At 40.0% G+C, this 20,024-nt stretch overlaps 1 protein-coding gene across 2 annotated transcripts in view; it reads left to right on the forward strand.

The window, feature by feature from the left end:
* Positions 1 to 19,424, forward strand: part of Commd10 (COMM domain containing 10) — a 126,137-nt gene extending 106,713 nt beyond the window's left edge. Inside the window, exons 6-7 of one of the 2 annotated variants that reach the window (XM_021150690.2) lie at positions 17,690 to 17,749; positions 18,462 to 19,424. In XM_021150690.2, coding sequence (XP_021006349.1) covers positions 17,690 to 17,749; positions 18,462 to 18,500 — 99 coding nt within the window. In that variant the 3' untranslated portion in view covers positions 18,501 to 19,424. The remainder of the gene's footprint in view (positions 1 to 17,689; positions 17,750 to 18,461) is intronic. The other variant, XM_021150691.2, reaches the window with a different exon arrangement.
* Positions 19,425 to 20,024: the final 600 nt, after the last annotated feature.

A 20,024-nucleotide genomic window follows, 5' to 3' on the forward strand; every position in this document is an offset into this window, starting at 1 on the left:
AAGGTGCACAGATATCTGGTGTTAGGACCTCCCTCTTGGCCGAAGACGAAGGCCCAAAACAGGACCTGTCCCGAAGCTGAGTTGCTTTGGCCTGTCCCAGAAGCTGTTAGCTTCTGTATTCTACACTCTCACCTGTGCAGAATACTCTCGGAGGAGTCCTGGAACCAAGATGTCTGCAGCCGATGGTCAGGCCAAGCGCTCTCGGCCCAGGTAGACCCCTATCCTCTGGCCGGGAAAGTGGCCGGATATCTGGGGCCTGTGCAGAATACTCTCGGCAGGGTCCCAGAACCAAGATATCTGCTGCCGATGCTCAGGCAATCTCATTCTTAACACCTTGTATCACATACATTTCTCATTGAAAGAGCTCCTGAGTTTTCCAGATCTTATTTCTTAAATGCATGTATTTCTTTTCGTTTTCTACAGCACCTCTGTTACCTCTAGTTTAGATTATTATGGCATTAAACTACTTTCTTTTAATGTTCTTCCTACATTGCCTTGCTCCCAAAGATTTATCTTTCAGATACCTGTCATTTCTTAGGATCTTGAATTTTCTGTTGACTCTACAGTGTCTTGACTGTTACAGCATTCAAATTATTTTATACTTTGTGTTTATCTCTGTTGCTCGTTTAAATTCAAGTAAAGCAAAACAAAATCTTTGTGCGATTATCATTGTTCTAGCCCTGACACTATTATTGTTGCTTATAAACATACACTGAAAACTGAAATTATTTGAAACCCCCAAACCAACCCCCAAGCCACACAATATTCTATACAACTTGTCGAAGATCCAGAACATATCTAATGAGTTAGACTTGCAGGGTTAAAGGAAATATGTAATCAGGAAGTTAAATTCATGAATGCAGTAAAGAGGTCACAGTTCATATAGGTGCTTTACCAGTGTTAGACCTTGGTCATTGTGGTCAATGCTGCAGTGGGCCAGATTTGCTCTGAGCTATGTTAATGTGTATGCACATAATCTTTAAGATGGTGGAATTCAGCCCTAGCTTTATTGAATCCTGGGTTTCAGAAGAAACATTAAGAAAAAAAAAAAAGTAAACTGGATCAGTTTGGGTAGTATAACACAATTTCTCCGACACTTTCATTTTCGTTGGTTTTACAGGTTAGAAATCCCCAGTGGAGGAGGAATGGGGGAAGACTAACCTATAATGTCTGTGTTCTACATTAGATACTGGATATTAATATATGTGATACTGCCTTGCCGTCAAGGGGATTGGTGCATGGTATGAAAGCTTCCATTAGAGTACATCGTAGCAAGAACTAACAGAAACCTCACTGATTAAAGAGTAGCGAAACAGGGGTCTAGGGTGGTGGGAGTTGGGAAGTCTCAAACAACGTTTCACAGAGGAGGTGACATTTCAGGAGTCTGGAATATGAGTAACAGGCCTCTCCTCCTTAGTTGTTCATATTTATTTTAAGACTACTTGTTCTGAAGAGCTAGGCGTCTTCAGTGTGGGTCAGTGACAAAGTTGAGTTTTTTCTTTAAACAGTTTGTTTTAAAATACATTGCTAATATAAATGTAGTTGAAAATCTGAGAGGTGTTTACTAACAAGAATGATAAAAGCTATTAACTAATAAGCGTTAACCTGGCAAACATAAACCTAATTCACTGTTCTTTATATCTCTATAACTTCATATATGGAATAAATTAAAGATATAGTTACGTGATCACATAATTTCATTTCTCTTAGTTTTATTACTTTGAAAAGAATATATGCTGAAAACTCAAAATAGCATCTTTATTATAAGGAAAATAAAAATACTCAAGGTAGTTGAGGTGAAATCACCTAAAACTAAAAGAGATTCAATATCATCACAGTTTAAGTAAAGGTTTACTGCCTTAGTTGTGTTAGTGTCTTATAGGTATGTACTTAAGTATATTACAGGGTTATGCTAATAATCTCACTAAGCCTGGTGGCAGAGCTATTCTTACAGTGACCTGACAATAGAAAAGGCTACAGCCCAGAAAAGCACTGTGCCTAGGACTCTAGTCTGAGCTTTCTCCCGCAATGTTGCTGTTCCTTCCCATAGTATCTCTCAAAATCCAAAACACTACAGACCAGTTTAAGAGCGTAGGCTTCTGGGGCCTTGCTACCAGATTAGATCTCGGACTGTCAGCCTGCTTGGCTGTGAGGGCTTAAGTAGCCTAAACTAATCTCTTTGTGCTTAAGATTCCGCACATCTAATGACGATAATTATAGTTCATGGCATTGATGTGGGAATTCAATTAGTTCATAGGTATGAAGCACCCAACATAATGTAGCTGGTGCATAGTAAGCATTATGCTTGCAGTTATTACTTAAATTATTAATTATCCTTCACTTTCTGTGGCAGTTGGAATAAAAATGGCTCCATAGGCCCATAAGGAGGAGGTGTGTCACTAGGGATAGGCTTTGAAGCCTCAGAAGCTCAAATCAGTCCTAGTGGCTCACAGGTACTTCTTGCTGCCTTCGGATCCATGTGGAGAACTCTCAGCTACCTCCCAGTACCATGTCTGTCTGTGTGCCACCATGATGATAATGGACTAACCCTCTGAACTGTAAGCCAGCCCAACTAAATGTTTTCCTTTTGCATGCTCATGGTATCTCTTCAGAGCAATAAAACCCTAACTAAGACACTTTTTATAGAATGTTTTCCTCAGCATTGTTTGAACTTATAGAACAGAAAATTTTAGAAATAGCCACCAAAAAGCCTTAGGAGTATCTATAGATAATAATTAATTTTAGGATTAATTGTTCATATCAGGAACTTAGGATATAATTCAGTGGTGAAGTATAAGACTGTGACACCATGTTCAATCCTCAATATGTTTTGGGAGATTAAAAACCAATGGTGTCCATGTTCTACTTTAGATACTGGGTAATGTGTGTGTGCGTGCATGTGTGTTAGATACTGGGTAATGTGTGTGTGCGTGTGTGTGTGTGTGTGTGTGTGTGTGTGTGTGTGTGTATATATATATATATACATATATGAATATGAGAATGATACTTCCCTTGATGTCAAAGTTTCCATCATAGCACATTACAACAAGAACTCACAGAACTCTCACTGTGTGAGAGTAACTAAGCACCCTAGGGTGGTGGGAGTTGGGAAGACTCAAAGAAGGTTTCACAGAGGAGGTGACATTTCAAGAGTCTGAAAGATGAGTAACAGGTTTCCAGGAGGAGGAAAAATACTTCTTAACATTATTTTTAAAAATAAATAAAATGTGTTTGTGAGTCATGTTCATGTGCTATTACATATTTTATTTTAATTGTCAAAGAAGAGAAAACTGTGTCAGCATTTTTGTTCTGTACTGTGTTTAGGTATATGTTTATATCATATGTGAATTATTAAATTGGAATTATAATCCAATTCCAACAATTTCATTTACTTGATTGGACTTTTTTGCTTAGCATTACATACTATGTGGCTATGTCATAGAAACACAGTAGATAAAAATTAGTCATAAAATATCACTTATACATGATTGTATTAAATTTTATATTGTTTTCAGAATAGGCGAATCGATGAAGACTAGATTACTCCTGCCCAGGGCTTGAAGGTGGAGAGCAGAGTAATTAGCAGTGTTAGCAGGCAGTGGCAAGAGGTCTGGAGTTGCTTTGAGGTGGCGAGAATATTCTAGAATTAACTGTGAAACATAGCCTTGTGATTGAATTACTCACTCTGAATGAATGAGTTGAATAACATATGAGAATTTCTATAAAACTGCTATTAAAAAGTAAGGTGAATTCTTCAGCATTGCTCCATTCTCACCTGTAAAACATACATTCCATCGTTGTCTCGCATATCATGGTATGGATGGAGCTATCTGGTGGTGGTGTCTGTGCTGAACTCACAGTAACTGCCACAGACTAACGTATTAAACATAAACTGAAAGCACTGTTGATGAGCTCCTGGCTGAGGATTAGAAATGCACAGCTTGTTCAAGCCACTTACTTTTGTGGGTTATGCATCATTAGTTCAGTTGATTCCAGGATGATTTTACAATTACAGTTCACAAGGATTTCAGTTATGGTCGTAATATGTCCTGAACAGTGCTGTGACAGGCTAAAGTGGCCTCTGGACAGTTGCTGCATTGATCCTGTCTTCTGTCATATTTTGTTTTTATACCTGACTGTCTTTAGGAATTTGAATATCATAATGACACATTGGCACACACATAATACATTGCAGTCAATGAATACTACATGGGATATACTTTGATTGGCTCCAAGTGTATGTGCAGTGCACTGTCCACCTTAAAGAAGAGAGATCTGCTGGTAGGACTGTCACACATGCTTTAGCTTTATCTGCAGGAGAGTAAAATATATGCTAACCAAAATGAAGAGTGTTATGCAAATCATAGGTCAAACAGCCAGGATAGATTGATACGCAATTAAATTTAGTGAAAATGTACATGCATTGTTCTACAACTTTTGTGTTATTTAAAGATTTCTGGCAACAATGGTTTGTTACCATGTTGGCAGCCAAACTACTACATTTTCTTTTCAGCTAAGTATTGCAAAACACTAGATTTTCTGCTTTAACCAGCTTAAGGTAAGAGTCGTTTCCCTGCCCCCCAAATTTATTGAGAATCAATAGTTACAAGTTAATGGCTATGTTACTACGTCCAATATTTTCTAAATAGAGTCAAGTACTATAATCGAATTGAAAATATTGCTGTCCTTTACACAAAAGCCTCTTTCTGATAGACTCCGTGGTCAGTGTGTTTCCAGAGGAAGATGAGTTCGTGTCAGCTGAAGTGTGAAGGAGAGTATATGCATGTGTGCACATACATTCTGTTGGGATGCTACTAGAGCGCCTAGAATCACAGAGATAAGACCCAGACGATAATGCGAAACACTGCTGGTACTTTCCTTGGTATCACATCCATCTATATGCAAGATGGTGCCTGAAGTTGAGTCTTTCAGCAACGTGGGACAAATTTTGGCAAAGGCCACACTAATGAGCATAGAGTTTGCTTTGCAGTTTATATGCTATTGTGTTCTGAAGCAGATTAGCATTTGCCAAGATTTTTTTAAAAAATTGTAATATGGTTGGTTGATTTAACCTTGAGAAGAGCTCTCTGTGGCTTGCATCCTCTGTATTGGTTGCAGATTTTTGGGTTTTTTTTTTTTTTCTTTGTTTGTTTTTAACTTCCATCATCTTTGACGTGAGCTCAGGTTCTCAGAATGCCTCCTCATGGAGCAGGGTCATGGCCGTGGATTTTAGAAAACTGTTGGACTGGGCAGTTTTTCCCATATTTCTTTGGAAACAGTAGAAGTCGGCTCCATGCCACGTGAGGATGACTGTGTCTATTGCTGCGTTCTGTCTCTCATATTGTCATTGAGTTAACACGTTTAGTCCTTTGTTTGAAATTAAAGTTTTAAATTTATGATATTATGTAGCATTTGTGAAAAATTCACAGTGACTTGTCTTGTTGTATTTGTTTTGTTTTTATTATCAAAGATAAGACATTTCATTAAAGTTTTTTTCAGCATGTTTTTGGGAAAGTGAAGCCTTTAACCTTACATTATATTTCTTTTTACTTAAGATAGTTAGACACCTCACAACCTATATTTATTGGCCATTGTACCATCATCCTAGTTCATATGTATTTCTGTGTAAAGTGGAAATCATTGTGCATATTCATGGAAAGAGGATTTTACCCCCTCTGAACCATCTTGGCATTCAAATCAAAGTCTGCATTAAGCCACGCCCATGGGACGGAGCATAGACGATGACCTGTCCCTTTCTGTCATTTGTCTGCTTTATTTTGTCTTCATAGAGCAGGTTTCTTCATGGCACTTAGGAGAGTAAGCAAGGTTGCTGGTAAAGCACTGTCTAACACTTTGTGTTCTAACCACCTCAGTCCAGAGGCTTCATTTGGCGATGCCGGTACACTTTTCAGTATCCTTAAGTCTTAAGACAAACAAACAAAAAGCCTTGGGAGATGAAGCTGCTTCATATCAATAATACACATGTAGCTCAGAGATTCCTGAATGATCAAATGCTGTGGGTGAGAGAAATGGCCAGTGGTTGTGCATGTAGAGGTAATAGCTTCTTTGTTCTGTTCAGAGCTGACATCGTATTGATCCTTTTTTGAACAATAATACTTGATAAAGATAGTAAGTCCCTAATGGTAAATATGCTGGAATATATTTACAGTTATCTCGAGTTACATATAGTATAGCCATAAAATCTACAGAGATATTTACTTGATGCCTAATGATGTCTGTTCAGTGAGCTCATTCCGTAGGGTGGAGTATCATTTACATGCTTTCTGCCTAGTTTCCTCTCCCAAAAAGAAAGCCTCTCCAGGGACCCATCAGAGTGTCCTAGGCCCTACAGAACAAGAGCTGGTAGCCTGTCTCTTGCAGGAGTGTTCTGCCTTTGTGCCTAAGTGAAAGGATAATTGTAACAACTCTAATTTTGATACTCAATTTAGGTTTGAAAGCAAAGCAATATACATATCAGTTCTTATCTGGGTTATTTTTATTATTTCTGTCTAGATAATTTGTGACAAAATTGGTGCATTTCTCTTTTCAAAATGTATTTGTGTTCCTCACTAATGGGAAAGCAGAAGATATTTTTAGTGTCATCTTTCATCAAGTCAGACCTTTCTGAAGACCAGAGTAAATTCTATTTCCATGGGAATTTTGCTAATGGGCACGAGCAGCATTATCCCAGCTCTGGTGGATAAGATTACAAATTTAAAATGAAGAGGGTTAGAGAAAGTGATCTTCCTCAAGACGGTGGCAGAGAAACTCTTGTTTATTTTCATTTTGCTGTGTTTTCAGGTCAAGTATAAACCATCCGAGTTTGGTGTATGAAAGTACACAGTTAGCCCCGATGGTAGAAATGATGAACTTTGTAAGTGGATTTTTAGCTGTAATCTTACGTATAAGACAGGAGAGGGAGAGACAAAATCTTCCAGTCTCTGTCTGTCTACTTAACAGTGTTAGTGACATCAGTGACGCTAGTGACAGGAAAATGGAAGGTTGAAGGCATATTTTAAAGCAAGCCACCCGGGTTGAGTGTTTGTATACTGACTTACTGATTCGTTGTAATAAATAACCAGTAATTCATTGTAATAAATAACGCATACTTGGTATTTATCCAGAACCTCCTTACCCTAAACCCCGAGACCTAGACACATTCTTGTGTTCCATGCTTTTACAGGGCAGCCTCGGCGGCTCAGTTTTTAGTGTCAGTGACTCCTAGTGTCTTTCTCTTCCCTAGCTGTCTTTCCCAGACTTACTTACTTGTTTTCCGGGTGATCTCTGCCTTCCTGAGCCCTTCTTTTTGATATGCCTTCTGAATCTGCTGCCCTTGTGTTACTAATCTCAGTCCTGTCCCTTTGTCATCTCTTTCCAGCAAACTGCCCGCTATTCTTCATCTTTCTACCCCTTATGACCTCCTAATCCCACCCCAGATTGACCATGGAGTGCTATTTGTTGTACTTTGAACAGTCTCTCTCTCTTTCTCTCTTTCTCTCTCTCATGCACACACACACATTTCTCTGTCACTCTAACCATCAGAGCAAGTTATCATTTCTTTTTTTATTATTTTTTATCCTTTTTATTTAATCTATCTTTCTTTCTTTCTTTCTTTCTTTCTTTCTTTCTTTCTTTCTTTCTTTCTTTCTTTCTTTCTTTCTTATCCAGATTATATTGCCCTCCTGGCCCACCCCCTGTCTTTTCCACATCTCGTACCTCCTCCCTACCCCCTGTCTCCACGAGGATATGTCCACCCCCAACCCCATCAGACCTTTAAACTCCCTGGGGCCTCCAGTCTCTTGAGGGTTAGGTGCATCTTCTCGGACTGAACCCAAACCCAGCAGTCCTCTGCTCTATGTGTGTTGGGGGCCTCATATCAGCTGGTGTATACTGCCTGGTTGGTGGTCCAATGTCTGAGAGATCTAGGGTGTCCAGGTTAATTGAGACTACTGGTCCTCCTACAGGGTCGCCCTCCTCCTAAGCTTCTTTCTGTCTTTCCCTAATTCAACAACAGGGGTCAGCTGCTTCTGTCCATTGATTGGGTGCAAATATCTGCATCTGACTCAGCTGCTTGTTGGTCTTTCGGGGGGGCAGTCATGATACGTCCCTTTTTGTGAGTGCTCCATAGTCTCAGTAATAGTGTCAGGCCTTGGGACCTCCCCTTGAGCTGGATCCCACCTTGAGCCTGTCTCTGGACCTTCTTTTCCTCAGGCTCCTCTCCATTTCCATCCCTGCAGTTCTTTCAGACAGGAACAATTATGGGTCAGAGATGTGACTGTGGGATGGGAACCCCATCCCTTACTTGATACCCTTTCTGCTCGAGGTGGGCTCTTCAAGTTCCCTCTCCCCATGGTTGGGCATTTCATCTAAGGTCCCTCCCATTGAGTCCTGAGTGTCTGTCATCTCCCAGGTCTCTGCTACATTCTGGAGAGTACCCCCAACCTCCTACCTCCTGAGGTTGCCTGTTTCCATTCTTTCTGCTGGCCCTCGGCTTCAGTCCTTTTCCCTCACCCAATACCAGATCAGGTTCCCTTCTCCCCTCCCCCCCCCAACTTGTCCTCTTTCCCTCCCAGCTCCCCCCCCCCTTGTGATTGCTTTCTTTTCCTTCTCAAGTGGGACCGAGGAGTCCTCACTTGAGCCCTTCAGTTTATTGACCTTTTTGAGTTCTGTGGACTGTATCTTGGGTATTCTGTATTTTCTTTTTCTTTTTTCTTTTTTGCTAATATCCACTTATTAGTGAGTACATACCATGCGTGTCCTTTTGGGTCTGAGTTACCTCACTCAAGGTGATATTTTCTAGTTCCATCAATTTGCCTGCAAAACTCAGGACGTCCTCCTTCTTAATAGCTGAGTAGTATTCCATTGTGTAAATGAACCACATTTTCTGTATCAATTGTTCTGTTGTGGGACATCTGGGTTGTTTCCAGCTTCTGGCTAACACAAATAAGGCCACTATGAACATAGTGGAACACGTGCCCCTGTGGCATGGTGGGGTATCTTTTAGGTATATTCCCAAGAGTGGTAGATCTATTTCCAAGTTTCTGAGGAACCTCCAGATTGATGTCCAGAGTAAACCCACCAGCAAGGGAAGAGTGTTCCTCTTTCTCCATATCCTTTCCAACATGTGTTGTCACCTGAGATTTTGGTCTTAGCCATTCTGATTGGTCTAAGGTAGACTCTTAGGGTCCTTTTGATTTGCATTTCTCTAATGACTAAGGTCTTTGAACGTTTCTGTAGGTGCTTTTCAGCCATTTGAGATTCCTCTATTGTGAATTCTCGGTTTAGTTCTATACCCCATTTTTTGATTAGGTTGTTTGGGGTTTGGGGGGATAGCTTCTTGAGTTCTTTATATATTTTGGGTATTAGCCCTCTATCACATGTGGGGGTAGTGAAGATTTTTTTTCCAATATGTAGGTTGCCAATTTGTCTTATTGACTATGTCCTTTGCCTTACAGAAGCTTTCCAGTTTCATGAGGTCTCATATATCAATTGTTGATATTAGAGCATAAGCCATTGGAATTCTGTTTAGGAAGTTTCCCCCTGTGCCAATGAGTTCAAGGCTTTTCCCCACTTCTCTTCTATTAGATTCAGTGTATCTGGTTTTATGTTGAGGTCCTTGATCCACTTGTACTTGCGCTTTGTGCAAATATGGGTCTATTTTCATTTTTCTCCATACAGACAGCCAGTTAGACCAGCACCATTTATTGAAGATGCTTTCCTTTTTGTGTTGTATATTTTTTTACTTCTTTTTCAAGGATCAAGTGTAAGTGTAGTTTTATTTCTGGGTCTTCAATTCTATTCCATTGATCAATGTGTCTGTCTCTGTACCAATACCATGCAGTTTTTATCCCTATTGCTCTGTAGCAAAGCTTGAGGTCAGGGATGGTGATTCCCCCAGCTGTTCTTTTATTGTTAAGAATTGTTTTCACTATTCTGGGGTTTTTGCCTTCCCAGATGAATTTGAGAGTTGTTCTTTCCATGTCTTTGAAGAATTGTGTTGGGATTTTGATGGGGATTGCATTGGATCTGTAGATTGCCTTTGGTAGGAAGGCCATTTGTACTATATTAATTCTGCAATCTATGGGCATGGGAGATCTCTCCATTTTCTGAGATCTTCTTCAGTTTCTTTTTTGAGAGACTTGAAGTTATTGTTATACAGGTCTTTCACTTGTTTGGTTAGAGTTACCCGAAGATATTTTATATTGTTTATGGCTATTGTGAAGGGAGTTGTTTCCCTAATTTCTTTCTCAGCCTGTTTGTCTTTTGTATAAAAGAAGGCTACTGATTTATATGAGTTAATTTTATATGCGGACACTTTTCTGAAATTGTTTATCAGCTGGAGATGTTCTTTGGTAGAGTTTTTGTGGTCGTTTATGTATACTATCATATCATCTGCGGATAGTGATAGCTTTATTTCTTCTTTGCCAGTTTGTATTCCCTTGATCTCTTTTGTTCTCTTATTGTTCTAGCTAGCACTTCGAGTACTATATTGAATAGATATGTAGAGAGTGAGCATTCTTGTCTTGTCCGTAATTTTAGTGGGATTGCTTCAAGTATCTGCCCATTTAGTTTGATGTTGGCTACTGGTCTGCAGTAGATTGCTTTTATTATGTTTAGATATGGGCCTCAAAATCCTGAGCTCTCCAATACTTTTAACATGAAGGGATATTGTATTTTGTCAAATGCTTTTTCTGCGTCTAAGGAGATGATCGTGTGATTTTTTTCTTTGAGTTTATTTATATAATGGATTACATTAATGGATTTTTGTATATTGAACCAACCTTACATCTCTGGGATGAAACCTACTTGATCATGGTGAATGATGGCTTTGATGCATTCTTGGACTTGGTTTGCAAGAATTTTTTTGAGTATTTTTGCATTAATATTCATAAGCAAGATTGGTCAGAAGTTCTCTTTTTGGTTGGGTCCTTGTGTGGTTTATGTATCAGATTTAATTGTGTCTTCATAGAATGAATTAGGTAGCCCTTCTTCTGTTTCTATTTTATGGAATAGTTTGAGGAATATTGGTATTAGGTCTTCTTTGACAATCTGGTAGAATTCTGTACTAAATCTGTCTGGTTTTTTTTTTTTTTTAAGTTAGGAGGTTTTTAAATGACTTCTTCTATTTCCTTATGGGATATAGGCCTGTTTAAATATTTTACCTGCTCTTGATTTAACTTTGAAATATGGTATCTGTATAGAAAACCATCCATTTCATCTAGATTTTCCAGTTTTGTAGAATATAGGCTTTTGTAGTAGGATCTGATGATAGTTTGAATTTCCCCCATTTCTGTTGTTATGTCTCCCTTTTCATTTCTGATTTTGTTAATTTGGATACTGCCTCTGGGCTCTTTAGTTTGTTTGCCTAGGGGTTTATCTATCTTGTTAATTCTCTCAAAGAACCATCTTTTGGTTTTGTTGATTCTTTGTATTGCTCTCTTTGTTTCTAGTTGGTTGATTAAGACCTTATTTCTTGCCATCTACTCCTCTTGGGTGTGTTTGCTTCTTTTTGTTCTAGAACTCTCAGGGGTGCTGTTAAGTTGCTAGCATAAGATCTCTCCAGTTTTTGTTTGTTTGTTTGTTTGTTTGTTTGTTTTTAACCAGGGCAATTAGTGCTATAAATTTTCCTCTTAGCACTGCTTTCATTGTATTCCATATGTGTGGGTATGATGTATCAACATTTTCATTAAATTCCAGGAAGTCTTTAATTTATTTCTTTATTTCTTCCCTGACCAAGTTATAGTTGAGTAAAGAATTGTTCAGTTTCCACGTGTATGTGGGTTTTCTGTTGTTTCTGCTCTTATTGAAGACCAGCCTTAGGTCATGATGATCTGATAGAATGCATGGGATTATTTCATTCTTCTTGTATTGGTTGAGGATTGTTTTGTGACCAATTATATGGTTGATTTTGGAGAATGTACCATGATTTGCTGAAAAGAATGTGTATTCTTTTGTTTTAGGATGAAATGTTCTATAGATACCTATTAAATCCATTTGGTTCATAACCTGTATTAGTTTCACTGTCTCTCTGTTTAGTTTCTGTTTCAATGACCTGTCCATTGGTGAGAGTGGGGTGTTGAAGTCTCCCACTATTATTGTGTTCAATGTATGTTTTGAGGTTTAGTAATGTTTCTTTTATGAATGTAGGTGCTCTTGCATTTGGGGCATAAATGTTCAGAATTGAGATTTTCTCTTGATGGATTTTCCCCTTCATAAATATAAAGTGTCCATTCTTATCATGCTTGATAACATTTGGTTGAAAGTCTATTTTATTGGATATTAGGATGGCAACTCCAGCTTGTTTCTTGGGACCATTTGCTTGGAAGACCTTTTTCCATCCGTTTGCTCTGAGATAATGTCTGCCTTTGTTATTGAGGTGTTTTTCTTGTATGCAGCAAAATGCTGGATCTTGTTTGTGTGTTCAGTCTGTTAGCTTATGTCTTTTTATAGAGGAGTCCATTAATATTGAGAGACATTAAAGTCAGGTGACTGTTGGTTCCTGTTATGTTTGTTTTTGTAGGTGGCTTTCTTTATGTGCTGTGGTTCTCTTCTTTTGGCTTTGTTATGAGATGTTTAATATACCTTGGTGTAGGTACCTTCCTTGTGTTGGAGTTTCCTTCTAGGATCCTCTGTAGGGCTGGATTGGTAGATAGATACTGTTTGAATTTGGCTTTGTCCTGGAATATTTTTATTTCTCTATTTATGCTGATGAGAGTTTTGTTGGATATAGTAGCCCAGGCTGGTATTTGATGGTATAGTGGTGAGCATAGTTTCCTTCCAAGTCATCATTTCTTATCTGAACTAAATCAGCAACCTCATGGCTGCTTTGTCCACAGCCAGTTTAGCCAGTTATAATCAGTTTTCAAAGGAAAGCAAAATTGAGCTATTGACTGTAAATAGAATTGTGTCACTCTTAGACCTGAAGTCTTCAGTGATTCCCATTGCTTTTAAGAGTAAGATTTTTGCCAGGCAGAGGTGGCACACACTTTTAATCTCAGCAATCAGGAGGCAGAGGCCGGTAGAGCTCTGAACTTGAAGCAAGCCTCATCTACAAAGTAAGTTCCAGGATGTCCAGGGCTACATGGGGGGATTGGGGTGGGGGTGGAATGGGTAATAGATTTTTATTTTAATCTCAGAAAGAGATAGAAGGACCTACATTAGCTTTCAATGACTCTCTATTGGTCTGGGTTTTAATTTTGCTTTTTGTTTTTGTTTAAATAACAAAATACATGAGAAAACAACTTGAAGAGGGCAAATATTTATTTAATTCATAAATTTAAAATGTGTCAGTTCAAGTGGTCTTGAGTAGGCTTTAGGAGTTTTTGGTAAAGGCCACCAGCTGGGGTCCAAGCCTTTAACTTATGGGCTTATGTGGGGGTGAGGGGGCCAGGGGGAGACTGAATGTTCCAGCCAGAACAGGCTGCCATAACAAAGTGACACAGATGTACTTCAAGCATGAAGTTATTTCTTCACACTTGTAGAGAAGAAGACCCAGACTAGACTGTGAAGCCTGTCTTCTGGGCTAGAAAATGACCATCATCATCATCTCCCACTGGTACCTTTACATTGTGCTTACTTTATACAGAAATCTGCCCTCATCTCTGCTTTAAGAGATGCTGGCTTAGGCCCAGTCTTCTGACTACTCTTCCAGTTCTGTCCAGAGGTGCAGTGATATTTGTGCTTCAGGAGTTATTGTTCCATGGTGTGAGTTCAAGGGAGGTGCTGTTCAGCCCAGAACACAGCTTGAGTTCTAGGAGGAGGAACAAGTGGGACTTAGGACTCCATAGTGTGTCTCTACCTGTGAGTCTGCTGTCTACACTGTTGGCATCAAACCTGAGCTGCTGTTCAGTCAACACATCTAAGACAGTCCTTTGGTGCTGGGACAGCCACTCACTTTCTGGTGACAGTGACAGTGACAACGACAGGGGTAGGCAGGGAACAGGTGGAGAATCCCTCATCTAATTTCAGTTCCTGAAGCTACTTTAGCTGGGCTTTTTTATTATTTTCTTCCACAAACGCCATTGTTACAGTTGATGGTAGCTGAGGCGACAGAGTTGAATCTCAGCCCTTTTCTCTTCTCTCTCCCCAGAGATGCTGGTGAACCATGGATTGACTCAAAAGGCAGAAGGATATAAAGTTGAGGAAAGATGTTAGATATCCAATTACCCCAAAGAGCAGCATTCCAAAAAATTCTAAATCTCCTGGACTGTAAATGATTTTCTATCTTCTTGGTTGGGTCAGAGTAGCCACTGATTTGTGTAGATGTTAAAGTGGAGAGACGCTGTTAAAAGCTTGTTTCCCTCACTGGGCAAAACTTCCATACTGTGTGTAGACGTGAGAACATCCACAGCCTCTCCTCTGGCCTCCAGGGGTGCCAGATGTGCACATGGGCACAGACATACATGCAGGCACATTCATACACATAGGACATAAAAACAGGGATTGTTCCATGTGATCTCAATGTAAAATGACATACAGATCCTTTCGCCTGCACATCCGAGTCTCCATACAGATTTTTATAAAGAAAGCACTACCCCCCAAACCCTTACAAATCTTTGTTTTACTACGACCAAACTTGGGTCCTCTGTGAGAGCAGCAGTCATTGCTAACAGCTGAGCCATCTCTTCAGTCTCTACCTTTAATTTTTAAGGAACCTTCATGTTCTTTTTCCTTTAAGATTTTTATTTTTGATTTTGTATTTGCAGAGGTGTGCACTTTAGTGCAGGTCTCCTTGGAGGCTGAGAGAAGCCATCGTCTAGTGGAGCTTGAGTTTCAGGCAGTTGTGAACCACCTCTAGTGGGTGCTGTGAGCTGCGGAGCCATCTCCAGCCTCAAGCAAATTTTCTTTTCTTGTCTTTTCTTTTATTAGATAGTTTCTTTACATTTCAAATGTTATCCCCTTTCCTAGTTTTCCCTCCCAAAATCCCCTACCCCACCCCATCCCCGCTCCCCAACTTCCTGGCCCTGGCATTCCCCTATACTGGGGCATAGAACCTTCATCTAGCGCCTCTCTTCCCATTGATGACAAACTAGGCCATCCTCTGCTACATATGCACCTAGAGCCATGTGTCCTACCATGTGTTTCCTTTGATTGGTGGTTTAGTCCCAGGGAGTTCTGGGGGGTACTGGTTAGTTCATATTGTTGTTCCTCATATGGGGCTGCAAACCCCTTCAGCTCCCTGGGTACTTTCTCTAGTTCCTTCATCGGGGATCCTGTGCTCCATCCAATGGATGGCTGTAAGCATCTACTTCTTATTTGTCAGGCACTGGAAGAGCCCCCTCAGGAGACAGCTTTATCAGGCTCCTGTCAGCAAGCTCTTGTTGGCATCCACAATAGTGTCTGACTGAGTTCGGTGGTTGTTTATGGGATGGATCCCCAGGTAGGGCAGTCCTTCAGTCTCTGCTTCACACTTTGTCTCTGCAACTCCTTTCATGGGTATTTTGTTTCCCCTTCTAAGAAGGATCAGAAGTATCCACACTTTGGTCTTCCTTCTTCTTGAGTTTCATGTGTTTTTCAAATCGTATCTTGGGTATTCTGAGCTTCTGGGCTAATATCCACTTCTCAGTGAGTGCATATCATATGTGTTCTTTTGTGATTAGGTTACCTCACTTAGGATTATGTCCTCCAGATCCATCCATTTGTCTAAGAATTTCATAAAACCATTGTTTTTAATAGCTTAGTAGTACTCCATTGTGTAAATGTTTCACATTTTCTGTATCCATTCCTCAGTTGAGGGACATCTGGGTTCTTTCCAGCTTCTGGCTATTATAAATAAGGTTGCTATGAACATAGTGGAGCACATGTCCTTATTACCAGTTGGAACATCTCCTGGGTGTATGCCCAGGAGAGGTATTGCTGAATCTTCTGGTAGTACTGTGTCCAATTTTCTGAGGAACCCCCAGACTGATTTCCAGAGTGGTTGTACCAGCTTGCAATCCCTCCAGCAATGGAAGAGTGTCCCTCTTTCTCCTCATCCTCACCAACATCTGCTGTCACCTAAGTTTTTGATCCTAGCCATTCTGACTAGTGTAAGGTGGAATCTCAGGCAAATTTTCTGTGGGGGTTACAGCAGTTTAAAGTCTCACTGCTGGTATGCAGGGGTTCCAATCTCCCCATGCACCTTCACTTGTCATTTTTTATATTTTTTATAGCAAGTCCACTGGTGTGCACTATGTATCTAGGGTTCTCACAGACACATTCTGGTCTGTGTTTTGTTAGTTCAGTGCCTTTGTAGAAGAAAGATGGCTTTGTGTTTTCTAGTCTGCCACATGCTGTCACAGTAGCTATGATTCCTTTAATAAGTGTGTTCCATTATTCCATCTCCTAGTGTAACATTTTAGGAAACACCACCTTAAAACAGAGCAAAGCAGAATACAACCTCCTTTTGTGCTGGGTTTAGGGTTAGCTGAATCAGTTATTTTATATAGTTGTTTCCCACTTATTCCCTCTTAGCTTTGACATGGAACTGAGAGAGTAATCCCCTTCTAACTTCAGGGAAAATATTGTATCACTACATCATGCTGGTTAGACTTTTGCATGTTTAATGATGTGTGCAAATCAGCCACATATTTTTTAATACAGTTCACAACTGTCATAATTTACACCATTTCTAAGGGACCAGGCTACACAGGTGATAAGCTTCCCATTCTCTAAGGCTTAAGTGTGTAAAGAATTGTGCAAGTTGGTCCCCTAGTGCTTAGGCTTCATGAAGAGGGAGGCACTGTTTCTGATTCAGCCCACTGACCTAAGAGTTAGCTGGAGATAACTTGGTTTGAAAATTTTGGCTTTGTTATAAAAAATGGAAACCATCAAAACAGATTTTTTTCTGTTTTACAAGAACAACACAGAAGCTGAGAATTGAGTTGATACAGTGAAATTAACCAGGTTAAGTTCTAGAATTAATGTCTGTTTACAACAGCTTCCCTCCCACCTCTTCAGTCATGGTGCTCAGCCCGTGTCATGTGGTCAAAGCAGTGGACTCAGCAAGGGTGCCACATCCCTAACTTTCTGCCATTGGTTTTGCCTCTTCAGGGGAACTTTGGGTAAAGTACTTAGCAACACTGTGGCTTGCTGTTTCAGCTAGGTACTTACAGTTGAGTTGGTTGGGAATCCACTTAACTAGATCTCTGTCAGTAGAAACAGGTGGTTTATCTGCAGCACCCAGAGTAGTTGCTCCAACACGTGAGATGAATCTAAGATGACTAAGTCCTGGCTTTGAGATCGTTGTGTTAACTATTAGCTTTAGCTGAGTGTCCATTAAAGGAGGTACCGATCTTAGCACGTTAACATTGTAACTGTCAGGGCAGTGCTCGGAGGCAGAGGCTGTGCCCATATGAGACGTTAGTGGCTGGATGAGTTCAATCAGATACACCATGTCCAGTGTCTCCATAATGATATTTACTCGATTTTAAATCGACTGCTGAGAAAGATGAAATATAATCTCATGTATTACCTCTGTATTGAAAAAAAAGTTAATTAAATTGTTCTCTTGCTAGCTTAAATTTTATTAACTTTTGTGGAGTCGACTTAAAGAAAGATGTCCTTGTAGAGTTGAAAGCTTTTGCTCAGATGGAATGTTACCCAGTGATTTTGTGAGTTCTAAGAATCCCATATTCCCAGACGACCTGGAGAGTGGGAAGTGCAGTGTGCACTGCGTACAACTGAATGTCTTTCCCTTGTTTCTTTACAGAACATGGAGAAAGTTCTAGTGGAATTCAACCACAAGGAGCTGTTCGATTTCTACAACAAGGTCTGTGTTTATAAATGTTTTCTAGTGTGTAGAAATTTCATAATGCCTCCTTGCTTTAATGAATGTTTATTTTTGAGTGCCTTATTATAGGCAAATTATAGGGCCAAATTCTTCAAACTCCTATAAACAACTTATATTTCACAGTAGGAAGAGGCGAAACCAAGATGAAGAGACTCTGAGAACTAAATCAGAAGGAGAACAATAACTAAGAGATAGATAGATAGGATTCGTGTTTTGTGTAGAACTAAACGGGGCACTGTGTGCGCCCCACAGCCACTGGCCCATTACACGTAGACCACCTGGCATACAAAAATGGCTGAGCCCAAGGATAAAAGGAAGCTGACAGATTCTAGAGACTTATCTTTGAGCGTGTTTCATTTTTCTTTCCAATGCATCTCACTAACTACCAAACGTTAACGTCTTACCGTGTAGTGACAATTTACTAAAATAGCTAAGTGCACTTAAGACAGTAATACTTCTTCCTTCGTGAGTGTAAAAACATTCAATGATGAGCCTAAATCCTAACGTCTTTACACATCCAGAAAAGCAGCTTGAGTGTTACCGTTATGCCGTGTTATGCTGTGTGTGGTTCACTGCACAGATTCCCTTTGCTGCCTCCGTTTCCCTTTGGTTTGCATGTTTCTAAGCGTTTTGTATGCGGTGTATTCCCCTCACTCACTCACTGCTGTCTTTATTTTGTCTATGTAAATAGCTGGAGACCATACAAGCGCAGCTGGACTCCCTCACATGATGTTCTTGAAGACTGGCTTCCTTCGCCATCACATTCCGGCCACCTCACTCTTTCACACTGAAGAGAGACTGCCCAAGTATATTTTCTAGAGGATTCGGTGACTCTATTGCTACAGATAATATGACTTATTGCATCTTAGACAAATAGCAGTGATGGGAGATCACAGTAGGAGCACTGGGTTTCGACTGTGCCTTCTCTCCTCACAGGAGCAATTGTTGAGAAAACGGAAGAAGTAAGGAGTGAATGCCATGCTGCTTTTTCTTTTCTCTCTCTCTCTCTCTTTAACAATTATTTTATTAGATATTTTCTTCATTTACATTTCAATGCTATCCCAAAAGTCCCCTATACCCTAACCCTACCCCGCTCCCCATCCCTCCCACTCCTGCTTCTTGGCTCTGATGTTCCCCTGTACTGCGGCATAGAAAGTTTGCAAGACCAAAGGGCCTCTGTTTTTTCTGTCAGATTGCTTTCAGGGATCAAGGAAAGTCTGTAGGCAGAAGGTATGATGGTGCCCTAGCAGAGTATGAAACCTTACCCATTACAGTAATTAATTAGGGAAGCAGCCGCAGGCCGTCAAATGTTTTGGCATTTGTCCTGCAACATTCTTTTGCTTGAGGTATAGTGCAGGAAAGAAATCTAAAATGGTGCCAGTACTGCTGTGAGTTCATCCCACTGCGCTCCCCTTGACTCCCCCTGAATGTTCCTGACTTTAATGACTTCAAAATCATCTAGGTTTACATATATCTCTGCAGATTACTAACAGTGCACTTCTCAGTGTTTCAGATTGCGAATGAAAACTTGACCTGTAATGAGTATGACATGAGAATCTTACATGTTCACTCAAAAACTTTATGCATCCTTTTATGAATATACATGTTCACTGGTTTCAGTCAATAAAAATTTTCTACCTTAGAATTATTTAAACTCAAGTGTACAATGTTTTTATTTTATAATGTACTTTAAGCTGTGACACTATATAAATACATGATTTCCTGAGGGGGAAAACTCACTTGAAACTTGTGTTAATGAAATGTCTTCCCTTGTTTCCAGGCTCAGACATAGGCTGCTTCACATGAAGGAATGTGGTTTCAGAACATCCTGTAGTTAAGCAAACAGAGCAGTTAACAGTTGAGCACATTTCTCATGCGAGGGTCCGGGGTACTACAGCGCTCACTCACCTCCAGTCAGAGCTCACTATGCACCACAGTACCTGTACTGTTAATGGAGAATGCTGTTGCTTAGAATTGAAAGTTGGGGTTATTGCAGAAGGCAAGTGTTACAGGTATTGTCCATAATTGCTTGATTCTAAGGGTTTCTAAGGCCCCAGCTGCCATTGTAGTATAGCTCAGTGTGGGTTATAATATAACTTGATACATTTCTTTCTGTGGCTGAAAAGATCACTCGTATTTTCTTTTTCCTTAACAACACCTTAGTTAGGGTTTCTATTGCTGCAACAAAAGAGCAGGACCAAAAACAACTTGGAAAGAACTGAGTTTATCTCCGCTTAGAGCTCTGAAGTCCCAC

Source organism: Mus caroli, chromosome 18 (genome assembly GCF_900094665.2).
Source record: "Mus caroli chromosome 18, CAROLI_EIJ_v1.1, whole genome shotgun sequence".
Taxonomy (NCBI): domain Eukaryota; kingdom Metazoa; phylum Chordata; class Mammalia; order Rodentia; family Muridae; genus Mus; species Mus caroli.